Here is a 19,039-nt window from a genome sequence, read left to right as displayed (position 1 = left end):
CTATTTTGTAAAATGAGTTTGTACACACGGTCCTCTGATGTAGTGCTTGTCATCTCTGCCTTCCCCTCAATCCTTCCCCCTGTTTATTTTGAACAATCTCATTTGTGAGACTCATGCTATGTAGGTACGCCTGTTCTGAAGTGCTCTAGTCTTTCTCTATAAACATATTTGTATATGTGGCTACGCTGATCAAAATGTCGATATAGTGCAAAACTGTAAACGTTTTAACGTCTCATTTCAAAAGAACAAAAAATGTACAGAAGTAATCAAAACGAAATAATAACATTTTCAACAATAGTCAGAATAATTAGAATAATAATATAGAGAAATGTTTGGTTCCAGCAGCCCGTCAAACTTCTTTCAAGTATCTCTCAACGACACAGACATGCACACACACACACACACACACACACAATACTCCCATAGGCAGACTGTACATACACACACAACACACATATGACATACGTACAAGGTATAAAAAGTCAACCAACGCCGACTTTTCTCTTTTTTTAGTGTGTAAAAGTAAATAGTTAAGAAACAAAACAACACCTTGATGAAAAATATATCGTAATACTTGACAAGTTGCATAGTTTTGAGATTTTCTTTTTCAGGCACCTCATCTACGTGATCTCTCTTCCTGCAGTGCACGTTCGCGCTACAAAATAGGCCGCATAAATACTCTCTGACCTCGCTCCCTTTGCTTTGTAACAAAAATATATTATATTTCTTTTCTCTTTTTGAAAGTGCCACAGAGATTACTCTGAGTTACAGATACCCATTGTAACGTGACGACCACGCGCAAGTGGTCGAGAGAAAGAGAGGCCTGTCTGCGTGAGAGTTTGGCAGTGAGATAGAGACAGAGGAGCCCTCCTCTCCTCCCTCTACATCTCTTCTTTTTCATCCGTTTTGGGGCTCAAGTTCTCGCCCCCGCCACCCAAACGTGCTGCGCTGTCTCTCCCGTCCTACCCTTCCCCGTCTCGCCGCGGCCTTACGAGCATCCGCATTCTTCTACGATCATGTTCTGGATGTCCTTTTTGACGATCTTCTGCTCCTCGTTGTAGTAGAGCATGGACATGGCTCGCAGACGAGTCGGCACGCAGCAGGACTTGATGTTGGCGAAGGGACTGTACCCTCGCATGCGGTAGTGGTTGATGACCGTGGAGTGGAAGGACAGCGAGTTGCCGGTGATGCTGGCGACGTGGCTGGGACAGTCGCCTTCGCAGTAGTTGGCGTGATACCCCGAGGGCGCGATGATCCAGTCGTTCCAGCCGATGTCTTTGAAGTTGACGTAGAACTGCCGCTTGCAGCAGACGCGTACCTTGCCGTCGCATTCCAGACCTCTTTTGCGACGTCTCCTTTGGGACAGGTCGTCCATCTGCCGCACCACGGCCATGAGGAAAGGCCGATGGGATTGCTCGCGCTCGCCGCCTCCCGGGGTCACGAGGACTGGCGTGGCGCGGGCGTCGGCGCACAGCGGGCAGGAGACGCGCAGGCTCAGCGTGCTCCCCCCGTTCTGCAGCAACGCCTGCACACTGCCCGACACTGGGAACGTGTGCCAGCCGCTGCGCCGCGTGTCCAGAGATTTCTCCGCCAGGACCTTCTCCCCCGTCCCCTGCTGCAGGAGCAGCCGGATGGTGACGTTAGCACGGGTGCGGTTGCCCTTCGGCAGTCGCAGGAAGAGCCAGACGTTGGCTTGCTCCACTACAGACATTTCAGTGCCTTCCTTAGAGATGAGAAAGTTGACGAAGCCCGGAGCTTCACCTGCGGGACAGGAAGAGAAAGAAACATCGGAGATTAGTCAAATGCGCTGATCTTTTGTTATTGTACTCGCATTTCACTCTCCGGTTGACTTCGGATACGACCGGGAGTGGAACAGCTTAGCTTTGTGCCAACAGTGACCAGTTTTTCAAGGTTTCCACTAAACAATCTTCTGTTTCGTGCGACTATTAATAAAGTGCAAAGAAGAATGCAGGATGTTGTCAAATGCAAGATGCAAACAATCCCTCCCATTTGGGTCTTCCTGTACCAACTTGGAAGAGAAATAATTGAGGATTTCAACAGGACTTTAAATCACTACTTCATCACTTCTCCCGGTAGTTAACTAAGCAATTAAGAGTCTGGAACAAGTTTTTGGGGAACGTAATGACCATGACAGCATGCAGCTGGAAGCAGTGATGTCTCATTGGATTGTAAAAGATCATTCTCTCTGGTTTTGATTCCCACACTGGAAAATTTCACGTTGCGGATCATTTGGGAGCTTCTAAACAAATCCCCTCAATTGACTGACTCAACCCGTTTTTAAGCCACTAAACCTTTGTTGGGACATTACCACGGGCTGGTCTAGCTGAGTTCTTGTAAAAGTGGCCACCTACCAAAGGTTTACACAATGATTCTTGCATGTCATGGCTAATAAGTTCAAAATATTGCACAGATACAACAACAAATTTACAGGACTGCGACGTAATAACGATGGCGTCAAGCTACAAGTGTGTATGAGTGCGAGAGTGTGTTTAAGGATCCCTGGCTCAAACCCATCTGTCCAAACACAGCCGAGCTTCACAAATGCAGGCTCTTTTTTCCTTCCAGTAGTGGCTAATGCATTGTTTCCCTTTTAATCTGCACCGAGTGAAAGAATCAAGTATCGGCAGCATTTGCTAAGCCGAGTAAACCCCTTCAACTGCCCCTCCAGAGACGAGGCCCGGGTCCAAAGAAGAAAGATCACCGCTGGAGCTTCGCAACTCCTCATGCTTCTGAATATACTTGCCAGAGAGCAAAGAGAAATTTTGAAATTTGAAGAGAAAGACTAAAGAGCCGTGCAGTAATCCCTCAACAATAAACACCAATTTTACCGCAAGGGCAGAGTTTGCACAGCTGTCCTGCACACAAAGATGGAGAATAGCATTTACACATTCCTCCCCTCCCCCTTTCCCTGTCTTCAAAAGGGGCGGGTGGCTCAAGTATAGAATCACCTGGGAACTTAAGTGTATTTGTTGGGGGGACTGGGGGATGTCCACTCCTCTTTAAACATGGCTTTAGTTAATGTGTTCTATAATCCCCTTTTCTATCTAGTTTACCTTGGGGGGAATCAGCCTCTTTCATCTCCTTGTTGGCCTCCTGTCATATTGTATAGCTTGCAATGCCCCAATGCTTGAAGCTAAAAGAATGAAGGGCTCCACAACCTGAAAGGTTGTTCAAACACGCCTCTCTGGATGAAGTTAGTTTGTACTCCTCCTGGTTAACTGTTATAGACGGCACTATTTATCTTTGGCTAATTTGTTGACAGTGCTGATTAAAGGCAACAGTTTTTACACACATGCTAGTTCAAAGAGTACAGCGCTAACAGGTGCTTAATGGATCAAGTGGAACGAAGCATCCATTCACATCACAAAACAAAAAAGACAGCGTGATGTGTATTCTCTAGGACTTGCTGTCATTGTTTCAAGGCCAGTGCTCACGTTAAATATCAGAAGGGAAGGATTCTAGGTGCTAACATAAAACATTGAAGATTCTTGGCCCGTGTTCGTCTTTGACCCAACAAGATATTAAATTAGAAATAAAAGTCTGAGGGTGGAAATATTACTCTTTTAATGGCGTGTGGGAGTGAATGATTTGAGTTCCTCGCCTGTTATGCAACATATTTCAAACGCACTCCCGTCAGCAGCAAGGATGGATTTTACAGGCTAAACTCTTGCACTGGAGCACACTGTGAGCTGTAATATCGTCAAGATATTCAAACAATTGTCAATTATCATCTGAATAATAATTGCTTGCTACTATAATGCATTTAAAGAGAGGCTTAAAGGAGTAGTTCACTTTTTAAAAAAAAAAAACTTTTGCTGATAATTTACTCTCCCCCATGTCATCCAAGATGTCCACGTCTGTCTTTCTTCGGTCGAAAAGAAATTAAGGTTTTTGATGAAAACATTCCAGGATTTTTCTCCACTTCAATGGGAACCAAACGGTTCAAGGTCCAAAAGACACTTTCATTGCAAATCGCAAACTGTTCAAAGGGCTTTAAACGATTCCAGACGATGAATAAGGGTCTTATCAAGCGAAACGATCGCTCATTTAAAAAAAAGTTTAAGCTCAGCCTTGCTCTGTTCTGTGATGCGCGTTCGTGACTCTCCTGTTCGAACTCGTTCCTCAAAATGAACGAATCTTTTCCAGAGTCAATTCGTTCATTACGTTCGTTGAATGAACCAAATGACGCGAAAAAAGATTCGTTCATTTTGATAAATGAGTTCGAACAGGAGAGTCACGAACGCACATCACAGACAGAGCAAGGCGACCATTTGAGCTTATAAAACTTAAACTTTGTTATTTATTTTTTTTAATGAGCGATCGTTTCGCTTGATAAGACTCTTATTCATCGTCTGGAATCGTTTAAAGCCCTTTGAACCGTTTGTGGTTTGCCCTGAAACTGTCTTTTGGACCTTGAACCGTTTGGTTCCCACTAAAGTCCATTATATAGAGAAAAATGCTGGAATGTTTTCATCAAAAACCTTAATTTCTTTTCGACTGAAGAAAGAAGGACATGGACATCTTGGATGACATGGGGGTGAGTAAATTATCAGCAAAAGTTTTTTCAAGAGTGACCTACTCCTTTTAAAACAAATAAAAATATCAGGAATTTTACAATAAAAATGGTCCGTGATGAAAACGGCTGAGGTGATCCAAGAGAAAATGTACAACATACTAAAATCATAAAGCATCCTTTGACATCATAATGTCACTAAATAGCCCACAAACCACTTCCTTTTGGTGTACAGCATGTTTCTGAAAACGGCATTCTACATCCAGCAATGAGAAGCAAACAAACAAAAATTGCCATTAAAGCCTATTTCCTAACCATAACACTGTAGAGTCTTGTATACATTCTCAGGCGAGGGTCCTTAAAACTGGCTAGCCGCTTCATGATACCACACCTTGTGCTGTAAAGGCCAAGCATGCCTGTTATGCTCTTCCCCAAATGGCCTTGTAGCCTCTTTATCTGGTCCTCATCACCCACAGGCATTTCAGGCACCAACAGTGGGCCTGATTTACTGCCCCCATCTAAGTCAGGCACCCCATCTAGCGGCAAAGAATCACCAGCTTCAGCCGGCGCAGCTCCCGGGGAACCAGTAGGGTAACGAGGAGTTCCTGCTGCCTCCCCCCACTAACCTTTGTGGAACATGGCTCAAGGCCATGCTGAATACCTGAAAGACGTGGACTTTCGATACAAAACACGGGGGGCAATCTAGGTTGGAAGTTGCGATTCATATTTTACTTGTTTATCTGATCGATTTTTCAGGATTCAAGGTTGAGATGCTCGCTACCATTCCACCAAGCCTACATCTGCAAGTAATAACCCACTCTCACGAACAGGTTTGGATGATGCATAAGCTGTCAGAGTAATAAATGAGCACAGTTGGCATGATGCTGCAGCATCCTTTCTTCACTACAGTACTGTACCTTGAAGCCAAGAAAGCTTTAAGTAGCATATTACAAAATGTCGTGAGCAGTGAAGTATCCTGCAACCTGAGAAAGTGTTTTTTTGACAACGCTAATGCCAAGGGATCCTCGGCTAACAAGGAGGCTTTCTAATGTGGTACTCCAATCTGGATAGTGTTTAAAGGAGAAACTCTGTGGCTTTGTAATATGTAAGGTTTGGCAAAGCTGGCCCATGTAGCCCCAAAATAAGGCGAAGATACTTTGGAATTGGGCTTTTTTATTCCCATTGCCTTGACATGGAGATTCTTTATATTCCTTTTTAAGGAAAGATAAGCTTCTCTTTTCTGCAAATAAATCAATATTTGAACTGCGTGCATGAAAAATCGGGACGTCTTCTTTCCTTTGATGTGACCGTCCCTGCAGGGAGTGATTATAGGATTTTCCCTGTGATGAATTACTTTGCAAGTACAGGAGATCAAAACAAGGAAGGGAAGTAAATATTGAATCATTGTTTCAGAACATGTCAAGCTTTGCATATGCAACCTGCACGCCTGAATGACATCAAAAAAGGCCAAACACTGACTGAACGCCCACACACATTCACTTCATCCACGGTGATATCATCGACGTGCCTTCTGTTACTGTTTTCATGGCGAATTCAACAACCACTTTAGTCAACGTCTCTGCATTAGTTGAATCGTTTTAGGTTTGGAAGCAAAGGCTATCCATCTTGCCATTTTTGATGGAAAAGAAACTTTTGGAGAACGCTTGGCTGAATTTTATCAATGACCTTTGTTGCAATCTCAAAATTTAGCTGTGACATGGTAGGAAAGAGCAAATTCTTTAGATATGGTTGCTTTAAAAAAGCATTTGTTCGTCTTTGTATTACTGAAAGTCTGCAGACTAAAAGTATTTGCAGTCATGTAAATACACAAGCACTGATTGCACATGGCTTCGGGCTACACGTATAAATCTAGTGCAATCAGTCTCACCATGTAGCGTTCCTTCACCCAGCATGCTGTATGTTAGAGATAATGGTTTAAGCAACTATGTTGTACTATAGAAACAGAATGCCTCGGATTCGTAGTCCTTGAATTTGCAAACTGATATCTTTATCAAGGTGGTTTCTCAAACAGCATTTAAAAGGACAAAAAGGCCACGCACAAAGAAGACTGGAAGTATAAAGGGACATTTAATTCTGTGTATAGTTGCATTGCCAAGAACAAACAATTTTCAAGCCAGTTGTGTCTAACTGCAGCTTATTATTATTGAAAATATGACCAATGATCTTTAAGAAAGGTATTTTGATAAAATATCTCATAGGTTTATGAGAGCAGATCCTTGGACAAGATTCCAGACAGATAGTGTAGAAGTCTAAGACTTGCATCATACACATAATTACAGTTGTCTAAACAATCCACTTAACACAGCATTACAGTGATGCAGTGCAGCAACATGTGTCTTAGAAATCATACCAGTATGAAATAAACACCATGAAGAACTATGCATTATAGTATTTAGTAAGTCAATATAATTACAGGTGTGTCTCTGCTTGTGATGCAAAGCCCAAAAACAATACCTGGTGCCACATTGCAGACTAAATTATGCTTGTACACCAACTATAAATTATATTGAAATAATTTCTCCAAACATTCAACAGTAAAAACATAAAACAAAGAGGCCTTGGAATATTTACCCTATACCCTATTTTAGCCTATTTGCTTGTGTCTGCAGTCATTTCCCCTTGTGGTGGATTTGGAGAACAGCAATATTTTGGAGACTTGGCATTGTGGTAACGTGGTATTTCGCGCTAGATGTGAGCGGGAATCCTCACGAGCTCGACGATTATTGCGAGGTTTCTGTTTCTGAACCAAAGCCCGTAAGTGAAGATAAGATCTTTAATGCTTTTTGGTTTGGTCAGGTTTTATTTGACTTATAATAATTAATTTGCAGTCGCACACTCACACCTAAATTATGCAAAGACTCCACCCACTACTCATTATAATAACAAAACCATCAAATTATCTAGTTTGCCAACTATTTACTTTTATGCACTCTAAAAAAAAAAAAAAATGTCGGGCTGTTTTAACCCAATTTTGGGTAAAACATGGACAAACCCAGCCATTGGGTTACATTTTATTTACATTTTTAACCCAATGTGCTTGGTTTGTCCAATTGGGTTAAAACAACCCAGCATTTTTTTAGACTGAGGTAAATATCTGAAGTGAAAATATCAAATTTGAGAGACATTGAAAAGTATATCCACAGAAATTGAGCAATTATTTGCCATGTTTGTCTGACGTTTTGCAATGTGAGCAGATAACCTGATTTATTCATTCAGCCTGAGGGGCTGTCCGTCTCCCTCTCAGTCAATGCATCAAGAGCTCATTGAAAACAAATAGATGTGTCTGACACTGAGGGGAAAAAAATACTTGCTCTAACAGTCCACATGATAAAAGTTTGATATAGTTTTGATTACTAACAGATTCAGCTCTGTTTCATAACTAGGTTTTTGTCATCACTTAAGCATGATCTGAATTTGTTTTATAATGTGACGAGCTGAAGTCTGGCACCAGAAGATTATCAGGGAATGGTTCTCATAAACAGAGTTCTCACGGTCATAAAAAAATCAGGGAGTTAAAAAAAAAAGTGTGGATTTCCCAAATGAACTTAAAACATTTCCAGAGTGAATATAAATTTTCCTTATGTAAATATGTCATTGATTGGACCGTTGCTCTTTGTGAATGCAGTCTCTTTAAAATGATTTTGGAAAATACTTTTGCAGTATTCATGAATGGCTGGGGTGGGGGAAGTCACGCGAATTCATTGGTCAAAAATGCGAAGAAAGCAAAAAAGAAAACAGTTTTAAGACTTATTTCACGCGGTCTACATTTTAAAACTGAATTCATACAATATCAATCTGAATTGAATCATTCTCTCCACAAGGCTGCAGCAGTGTTAAAGTCATGAAACATTCATCTTTTCAGGCAAGCAATCCAATGGCTCTGTTTGCCGCTTTTCAGGTCTGACACATCTGCCGAGAGCCTCGGTGTCACTCATGACCCGTTTGAGCTGTATGACTCAGAGGAGAACCCAATCTTTCCTCACATCACGGGCTTGACAGCACCTTTGAACAGCTCTCGTTGCTGCCGACCATACTCTTTCAACTGCCTTTGAACCCCCGACACAAAGGGGAAAAATACGGAGAAGCCTTTTTTATTCCTCTGGGTTGAGATTTTTATTTATCTCTCTCAGCCACATACATACGAGTCTGTCAGTCCCGAGGGAAGAGCTCCTGTGGAGAGCTCGAGGGGGGGGGGGGGCCTTTCAGATAATTACTGATTCTCTAAAGCAGCGGGAGGTTTGCGGGAGCCCCGAGAGGGGAGTGAATTTGCCACAGCGTAGGCAACAGGTTTCCCTGAACTCTTCAAAGTGGTGCTATCAAGTTGAGAACAGCTTTATAAAACCACATCCCACGAAAGCATTAAGGACTAAAGTCTCCCTCAAGACATTTGAACACTAACCCTTTGATTCCCTGATTTACTTTATTTACGGAGCAAAGACATAGGTCGGAAATGCGTTAGACTCACCGGCTTCAGCAAATGTGATGATCTCAGTCTGTTCTGCCTGTTCGGTGTCTGCGCGGTTGCTGGCCTCGTCCTCTATCAGGACACTGCCGTCCTTGGCCACGCGTCCCACGTGTACCTTGCGGATGGCATTGAGGAGCGCGGCGCGAGGCACCGGGTGTGTGATGTTGGGGCGTTCTTGCAGGTGCAGCATGTTAAGTATGTGTCTCTTCACCGCCTCGACCACGTCTTGCTGGGCTCCCTCGTCCTCACCTTTCCGAAGCCGTGCCAGCGCACAGGAGGGGCAGTCCGTGGCGGACGCCTGTTCGGATGTGACCACGGCGCTGGTGTGGATGAGCAGCAGGAAGATCCCGCTCAGCAGAGGGAGAAGGGACATCCTTAAGTGAGAGGTGTCTGCGAAACGAAAAACTTACTTTCAAGAATCCGTCCAGTCAAGTCTGTGGTTGAGCTTGATCTGACTAGGAAAAAGTGAGGGGGGAAAAGTGTAATCCTTGCTGGTGAGCTGTGAGAAGAGATGCTGGTTAAATAGTTCTGATGTCAGTGGATTTCTCCCTCTCCAGGTCCTCGGGAAGTTTGCATGGGATGGGCAGTCGGCTTCTGGATGCGCCCCAGGGAAGCGGTGCGCTCGTGAGAGGTCTGGGACTGCTCACTGTGCAGGAGTTGAATGGTTTTGTTGAAGTGGGCTGGACTCTCTCGCTGGCTCTTGCTCCCCTGTCTCTCTGTTTCTACTTCTTCTCCTCTCTCTTACACAGTAATTATACTTCCCTCCCTCCCTCCCTCCCCTCTTCCTTGCTCCCTCCCTCCCACTCTTTACGTTATTTTTCTAATTGTTCTATTTGTGGGGCAGAGTAACTTCCCCCTGTGGGGTTTACAAACCACGTAGTGGAATTTGCTTCAGACAGAGACATGACAACTGATCTGCTGTTAAGTTTCTGCTGTGATGTTTCCCTCCCCTCTAGGTTCATTCATTTGTAAGTTTGCCCAGTTTGCTCTATTAAGCACTCTCTGCACAAAATCTGTTTATATGGTTGAAGAAATGCAGGTCATTTCAAATAATCAAATAGTCATGATCAAAGGAGGTATTTTAAAGTACTCCAAAAATGACATCAAAAAAAAATGTGGCAACAGATTACAAGCAATATTATTAATTAAATTTAACACATTCCTTAAAAGTTAACCATTTAAAATGAGTAAAACTTACAACAACCAAAAAAAAACAAAAAAAAAAACATAAATTTAAGTCACCATTGTAGTGATCAGTGTTTGTTTTGGGTGTCTTCAATGTTGGCAATATAAAATAAAGAGTTCTTAATTAATCTTTGACGTCTGTCTGTTTTTCTGTTTTTTCTCAATTTTAATTTGTTAAATTTAATTAATAATATTGCTTGTAGTCTGTTGCCACAATTCTATTGATTAGATAAAGCATATTCATTTGTGTAGCACGTATTAGCCAATTCTGGTCAACTTTTCAGAGAATTACATATTCTCATTTAAACAGTTCCCCAATTCTTGAAGAAGGAACATCTTGACGTCACTTTGAAGCAGTCCACGTTAAGTATTCCATGCTTCTCCTTTACTGCGTAACACATGTCGTGCTCAGATTCACCAGGAAGTGCCCGGAAGACTAACTTCCTGTTTAATTGGCCGAGGACAGATGTCTGGGATTCTCAGTGAGACAGGCAGCTGGGGTTGTGACATCATCAAAGCCTGAGTTGAGGGCATGCGTGGGTCGACCGTCTGCATATCAGCCAAAACATGCATGAGGGATGCCGTAGTCATGCGAGTCACTGTGTTCTGTGAGTTACGTAGACGTTTTCCCCATATAAGACATGGTGATGCACTAATTTGGGATTACTCCAATTCTGATTCAGGAGACTCGGCTTCATCGGTGATGCTGACTGAGGTCAGTGTCTAAAGTCTGCCTTGAGAAAGACAGCCTCTGGGCATTTATTTTTCTCCAATATAAGAAAGTCTGAGATGTTTGTATATAATTAAGAACAGTGAATCAGGTTTTGTTCATTATTTTACAATATTAATTCAGTAAATATTATTAACATTAGCATCTTACTTGAGATTCAGATAACTAGTTTACAGGACCCTTTTCTCTGGCAATAAACCTTTGTATGGCTTTAATATTTAATATATCACTGTAAGGAGTCCCTCTTGTGGTGAAACTTGCTCATTGCAAGTTTAATTGTTTTTTTTTTATTGCGGAAAGCAGGGCTGAGTAAAATTCTTTTAAATTATTAATACATTAATTTTTAATACTTTTATTTTTGTCAATATCTCCTATTTTTTGTGACTTATGCCCCAAGTATCCTTAATATTGTTAGTATCCATGCCATCCTTAGAGAATGTTAATATTTATAATTCCACACACTGCTTGTTTTTCTATTTTTCTGTGCTTTTCTTTCATTTATTGCTTGACTTGGGGGTTGATAATCTACCTTTTATTTCTAGAAATATCAGAACCTTGGATGTAAAAGAGAGCAGTCTAAATATGATGTAAATAGTATTGTTGTTAATATTGTTCCCCTTTAGTAGTTTGCAACGCATTCTCATCCATGACATTGCGCCTTAATCCGACGCATATTAGCGTCAATATAACAGTTTAGACTGAAATCTGTGGACAAAAACTGTAAAAGGGAACTAACAGCAAATCATAATAAGAATTTCATGTGATTTGACGGCAGAGAAGAGGAAATCTGGAAGTTACTTCTATGTAAAACCATCAAGTCATGACCACATTGAATTCTCACACGAAGCTTGCGAAATCTGTCGTTATGTTTCTGTGGTCTAGGAGGCCAAAATTATTGGTTGTTGTAATGACTGTGGTAGTTCCATAATCCATTTTTCCAGTTTTTGGTTTTCTAAAATGGCTTCCAGTTTCAAATTCAGCTAGTTGTTCTCAGAGTTAACAGAACCGACACAGCAAGTCATCTTTTCATTTTTCTCCAGGCACTGAATGTTTGTGTGGAGACCAGCTTTTTATTAGGGCTGTTAAAATGAGCCATTGCAGTCTCTGCCTCAGAGCTGTTACTACTTTAGTACAGCACTTCAGCCAGAAACACACTTGCAATGACATGGTGTAATACACTGTATCACACAACAATAAACACCCAGCACTTGCTGACTTGTTGAATATACAAAGTAGGGGATAAAGATATCAATGACTATTCTCTAAACATAACAAGTCAAGCAATCCAGAAAGGGCAAAATCCTGGGCAAAATTATTGTAGTACTTTGTAAGTCCTGTTTGAGGAAATGTTCTTGACTTTAGCTGGGCCGTGTCTGTATGTCTCGTGGCGGGACAGTCTGGATGGCTTGCAGCTTAAAGGTATACGCTCATTTTACAACTCCCCCAGAATTAAACTGTTGAGTTTTACCGTTTTTGAATCCATTCAGCCGATCTCCGGTTCTGGCTTTACCACTTTTAGCATAGCTTAGCATACATCATTGAAGTGCACAAGACCATTAGCATTTCTCAAAAAATGACCAAAGTGTTTCGATATTTTTTCTATTTAAAACTTGACTCTTCTGTAGTTACATTGTGCACTAAGACCGACAGAAAATGTAAAGTTGTGATTTTCTAGGCTGATATGGCTAGGAACTATAGGCTACTCTCATTCCCGCGTAATAATCAGGAAACTTCACTACCGTACCATGAGTGCAGCAGGCGTAATGATATGATGCAGCGTCTGAAAATAGGCTAACTTCTGCCAACATAACTACTAGGGGTGTAACGGTACACAAAAATCACGGTTCGGTACGTACCTCGGTTTTAAAGTCACGGTTCGGTACGTTTTCGATACAGCAAAAAGAAAGAAATGCCAGAGAAATTTCCTATTTGTTTAAAAAAAATATTTTTAAATAAGTGCGAGTTTTCCTAGATCTTGAAACTTTCAGGTTTATAAATGGGGGTCATCTTTGAAGGATGAACAAATAATGTTTTGGTCATCACATTAAAAATAACTTTTAAATATATATTTATTTATATAATATTTGAATTTTGAAGTGCTGGAAAAAGATGTGTGAAGTACTTGAAAGCATTTCACCATTCCAGCCAAACTGGTTCCAGTTAGTGTTACTATATTAAATCCATGGTGAATGTTGCTGGTCTGTGGAAGTAAAGTATTACTAGTTCATTCACGGCACAATGTTTCTCCTGGTTTCCATGACAGCGCTGTTTGATCTAATAGAGAGCTACGGTTAATAACGGAGAAATGTGAATTCATCTCACTAGATCTCGCAGCGATGCTATTACCTCAGTGGCGAATTCAAATGTTTTCTTTACCGGATCTCTTAGCACGGTGTGGTAACAGTGTTGCTTGATCGAGATCGGCTCGCGCTGCACATATGTTGCTGGTCCGAACTGATAAACGATCCGTGAAGCACATAACGAGTAGCGCAGTTTCGTTCTGCTTTCATTACGCTTGCCATTTGATGTTGCGCAACGTTGTGTTGGCCGCGTCAGCACGAATTTTGCCGGCAGGAAAAAATGGTCCAAGCAATCGTTCGGTTTGTATGCGTACCGAACCGGAAGCCTCGAACCGAAACGGTTCAATACGAATACATGTACCGTTACACCCCTAATAACTACACAAACTTAGTCCCGGTCATGTTGGAAGTTACCGAGCTGGGGACTATTTTCAGGCGCTGCGACATATCATTACGCCTGCTGCACTCATGATACGACAGTTTGTACGCAGGAATGAGAGTATAGTTCGTCAGCCTAGAAAATCGCAACTTTACATTTTCCGTCGGCCTTAAGAGTCAAGTTTTAAAGCCACATTGTGGAACTATTCAACCTGTAAAATATATTACCAAAACCCATTGTGATGGTACATCGACTTACAATAGGTTGAATGACATGTCTGCCGTAGCCTGAAGGTGTCTGTATCGCTTTTACTAGCACTTTGTAACTTTGGGTTTCGGGTAGGAACCCGAGCACAAAAAGAACTACAAAATTCGACCGCTTTACGGCATAATTCACTTCCCCCACCTAACACAGTCTCATCCCAAAAAGTCATATAACTGACGTTTTGGGACGTATTTTGACCATACGTCAATATCCGCCTTTTTAGGGCCCCCTTAAACGTCGGTAGATGGCGATCCCGGGCCGTCATACAACTGACACTTTACCTTTAACGTCAGTTAGGTGACAGGTTAGGTTTAGTTATTGGGTAGAGTTAGGATCCCATAACCTCATCTACCGACGTTTAAGGGGGCCCTAAAAAGGCGAATATTGACCTATGGTCAAAAGACGTCCCAAAACGTCAGTTATATGACGTCTTGGGATGAGACCGGGTTGCCCCACCACCCCAAGCTTCCTCAGATTCTGACGTGAGTGCTCAACTCGCGTTTGATTGCCGTCTGAATGTTTTCGTCATGGCCGAACAACAGCTACAAGAAAGAAGGCAACGGTTTTATCGGAGGAAACTAAAAAAAGAAAAGGGGAGAGTGACAAATTATTGGATTAACATTGGTCCAGTTTTCGCTTCGCTCGCTGGCGTGAGCTTTAAAGTTACAGGTCGAGCGCCTCTAGTGGCCAAAAGTTCCGCAGTGTGGCTTTAAATAGGAAGAATATCGAAACACTTTGGTCATTTTTTTGAGAAATGCTAATGGTCTTGTCCACTTCAATGATGTATGCTAAGCTATGCTAAAAGTGGTACCGCCAGAACCGGAGATCGGCTGAATGGATTCAAAAGCGGTAAAACTACCGTAGTATTCGTTTAACTGATCGATTGGCTTACCTCCACCTCTGTCTTCTCATCAGGGGATACATAATGGAGAGAGGGATGAGGGACTGGTGACACGGAGGTTACATGATTCCTCAACGACACGGCTGGGAGACAAAGTCCCATTAAAACGTGAACGGAGAATTTGGAGAGGAAGAAGCAGGGAAAATGTGTTTTTCAACCCTGGAGAAAGAGATTGAGAAAGAGAGAATGAATGAGTAAATCTTTCTCCAGATGTGAGCGTTTCCAGGATTCAGAACGTTCTATCGCACACGACGGTATGTATCCCTCGCTCTCTGTCCCTTCCAGGATTTAGGGTTTGGAGGAAGGCTGTCTGGGTCGTGTGCTATCTGAAACCGGAATCGACTGTGCCTCCCTGTGTGAGTTTCATTGGAGACCACAGGGAAAAGCTCAAATTGAGGTTAGATAGACTAACGTTGACTGCCCTAGTGTCTCTGCTGTTGGATAAGTGCGAAGATGGGAAATTCACCAACTCCGCCAAACTCCTGCGAGGACTTCAGATGACCAAACTCTGAATCAACATACACCAATGCTACATTTTTCTAAATGTCATAATCATTTATTAAAGGGGTGATGAACTGAGAAATCAAATGTTCCTTGAGCTTCTGACATCTAAGAGGTCATCATTTTATAAGAATATCCTTTAAGTTTCAGAACTGAAAACGTCCAAGTTAGTCCAATAAAAGCATTTATTGACACCAGCCCCAGCAAACGACTCGAAAGTGGGGAACTATGACGTCAAAGAGGATAAAACACCACCCCTGCAGAAGAAGATCAACGCGGCCGGTTTAGCCCCGCCCACCGATTCGCGCATTACACGCATAGCTAAATAACACGGGCCTACCTCGTGATGACAAACCGGATCGAGCTACCGAGCAATACAAAATATTGTGCAGCGCCTGGTTGTGGAAGAAGACAGTCGCTGAAAAAGCGAGTGAGTTGAAACTCATTATAATATGCAAAACTGTTATCCAGTCACAGCAGTGGGCGTTTACTTTCAAGTCTTCAATGCGGGACGCCCAAAAAACCGAGTGTTTTTGAGCTATAGGCTCAAAACTAGTTTAGAAAATAGCCTATTACTTATTCATTTTGATGTTTTTGAATGTAAAAACCAAGCGAACGTCAATAGTTGAACTCAGACAACAATATAAAAAAATAAATATATTTTTTAGTAAATCTATCTATAATTTACAAGAACGTCTGTCTGTCTGTTAATCGCATATCTCTCGAACCGTTAGTCCGATGGATCTCAAACTTGGCAAGTGTCTTGCTATGGGCACGAGTAAGTGCAGTGCCGAGTTTGACGTTGTTTGGATTAGAAATGCAAAAAATATCGCTAAATATATCGGTAAACGAAGCATACATTGGCTTTTGCCGCTCTAGCCGCTGGCCACTCCCCCATGGGCATTTTGCACTAGTAACAATATGAAAAGGCAAGTTCATGACCCCTTTAACAAACATGCATTACTTCTATTAGCTCATTGTTTCTGCATTAAATTATTACAAAGTAAAAATCAATACCTTTTTCGCTAACCGTGATTTTTTTAGGGCCCGAACACCGATAGTTTGAGGACCGTCTTGGAATTGCTCCATTTATTATTATTCTTCTCCGAAATGAATTGCATTTTTGAGGGCCTAAACATGCATGAGAAGTCAAAAATTTGCAGAAATTTTTCTGAATTTGGGGATGGGGCAAAATGGCTCAATAGCACCACCTAAAGGTTCAACGGAGTGCACCTCCTGCTACGTTTCACGTAATTGTACAAAATTTGGTACACGCATGTAATGTCCCAAGACCTACAAAAAAGTCTCTTGGAGCGTATCCCTAAACACAACAGGAAGTTTGAACTTCCACTCCGATTTTGTGCTGTTTTTGCCATTTTCAGGCCTGCTCCTCCTACAGTTTTAATTTATTTCTGAAATACAGACAGTACAATTAATAACAGATCACTCTAAATTGTAACGTGGACTCGTGCATTTTCTGTAAAGCTGCTTTGAAATGATGTGTATTGTGAAAAGCGCTACACAAATAAATGTGAATTGAATTGAAATTAGAGCCAAAACATTCTCGCACAATCGGCCTAACTACATCCATCATGCTCATTATCCTGCATTCTCCAAAGTGGCCTTAACAAATGCCTTGGATGCTCATAGCCCTATCTTTTGAGTTCATTAAGATTAATTAAGAACTCTATATTTTATATTACCAACATTGAAAACACCTGATGTTAACAACAGTAAATAAAATGGCATCATTAAAGATGAAACGTATAGCTTCTAGCATGGCCAGACAGTATTTTAAGTTTTCAAACCAGTTGAACACAAAAGAAGATTTGAATAATTTGTGCAACCATATAGTGGTTGAACCCCTTTGACTTCCATATGGAAAAAAATAGTGGTCTCACTTTAGTTTAGGGTCTAATTCTCACTATGAACTACTTTCTTATTAGCATATTACTAGGATATTGGCTGTTTATTATTACATATTAATGGCTTATCCTGCATGACCATATAGTCCTCCACTGTAAAAATGAATATGCTTTATCTAATCAATAGAATTGTGGCAACAGATTACAAGAAATATTATTAATTAAATTTAACAAACTAGAATTGAGTAATAAATAATCAAATTATTAAAAGTTAACCATTTAGCCAAATGAGTAAAGTTTACACCAAAAAATTTAACAAAAATATCTCACTAACAGACAGACGTCAAAGATTTATTAAGAACTCTTTATTTTACATTGCCAACATTGAAGACACCTGATGATAACAAGCAGAATCACTGAAGGAGAAAACCGTCATTTTAAAACAAACACCGATCACCTAATGGTGACTTAAATTTGTGTTTTTTGGCTGTTGTTGTAAGTTTTACTCATTTTAAATGGTTAACTTTTAAGGAATTAATTTCATTAATTATTACTCTATACTAATTTGTTAAATTTAACTATTGCCATAATTTTTTTAAGTATAAAGAATATTCATTTTTACAGTGTACCCAACCTAAACTTATCAACTACCTTACTAACTATTAATAAGCCGTAATTGGGAGTTTAATGAGGCAAAAGTCATAGTTAATAGTTAGTTACTAGTGAGAATTGGACCCTAATCTGAAGTTTGATCAAAATACTCTGGAAGTCAATGGGTGCCATCAACTGTTCGTATACGGACATTCAAAATATCTTTTGTTTTTTAGCAAAAGAAAGAAATTCATACATGTTTGGAACAACTTGATGGTGAGTAAATGATGACAGCATTTTAATTTCCCATTAATGTCTTAGTCTTAACGGAAATAAAATAGGTTGTGAATGCTGTTTCATATTGCCTTAAGCTTTCTTTGATTTATTCATAGAGAATAAACCATTCTGCACCCTAAACCACCCTTGGCCCTTTCCTTCCAGAAGAAGGCCACGGCCTTGGCGGGATCCACATCTCTGCTGTTTCAGCATAACATCTGTCGTAGACTTTAGCTGAACCTTGGAAGTGAATGTGGAAATCAAGCATTCTGGTAGGTAATATTTAATCTTTCTGTGGGAAGAGGTGTTTTGAGTGCCTTTTTTTAATATTACAGCTACAAAACCACCATCATCTCCAAGATCCAGATGCACCAGATTGATTTTGTAGAAGCATCTGTGAACCATCACTGATAGTATAATATACAGTAACAGCACCTGGCTTTGCAAATGATTGCATAGCTAATTTCAACTAAGTGGGAATATAACTTACACAGTGAATTTTATTATGTTCCTCAAGCTCCTTGTATTCAGCCATTGCAGGATCTTCACACACTCTCAGAAAAAAAGGTACAAAAGCTGTCACTGGGGCTGTACCTTTTCAAAAGGTACACTTTTTTACCCAAAGACTGCATATTGGTACCTTAATGGTACATATTAGGACCTAAAATGTACATATTAACACCTCAAATGCACATATTAACACCTAAAATGTACATATCAACACTTAAAATGTACTTATTAGCACCTAAAATGTACATATTAACACTTAAAATGTACATATTGGCACCTAAAATGTACCTATTAGCACCTAAAATGTACAGATTAACACCTAAAATGTACATATTAACACTTAAAATGTACATATTAGCACCTAAAATGTACCTATTAGCACCTAAAATGTACAGATTAACACCTAAAATGTACATATAAGCACCTAAAATGTACATATTAACACTTAAAATGTACATATTTGCACCTAAAATGGACCTATTACCACCTAAAATGTACAGATTAACACCTAAAATGT

At 40.8% G+C, this 19,039-nt stretch overlaps 2 protein-coding genes across 5 annotated transcripts in view; one reads left to right on the top strand and one right to left on the bottom strand.

The window, feature by feature from the left end:
* The window catches only part of sugct (succinyl-CoA:glutarate-CoA transferase), a 339,439-nt gene that overhangs the window by 290,521 nt on the left and 29,879 nt on the right, over positions 1–19,039 (top strand). For all 4 annotated transcript variants that reach the window (XR_016149389.1, XR_016149391.1, XR_016149390.1 and 1 more), the window contains one exon: positions 14,794–18,284. The gene's annotated coding sequence lies outside the window, so the exon portion shown is untranslated. The remainder of the gene's footprint in view (positions 1–14,793; positions 18,285–19,039) is intronic.
* Positions 616–9,730, bottom strand: inhbaa (inhibin subunit beta Aa). The gene is made up of 2 exons (XM_039667423.2): positions 9,021–9,730; positions 616–1,761 (listed from the first exon to the last, which is right to left on the bottom strand). Exons 1-2 carry the CDS (start codon positions 9,391–9,393, stop codon positions 989–991), a joined length of 1,146 nt encoding a protein of 381 aa, XP_039523357.1. The 5' UTR covers positions 9,394–9,730; the 3' UTR covers positions 616–988.

Source organism: Pimephales promelas, chromosome 22 (assembly GCF_988280905.1).
Source record: "Pimephales promelas chromosome 22, fPimPro1.hap1.1, whole genome shotgun sequence".
NCBI classification, from domain to species: Eukaryota; Metazoa; Chordata; class Actinopteri; order Cypriniformes; family Leuciscidae; genus Pimephales; species Pimephales promelas.
Note: the sequence above shows the minus strand (reverse complement) of the source record. Positions and strands in the feature narration are given on the sequence as shown.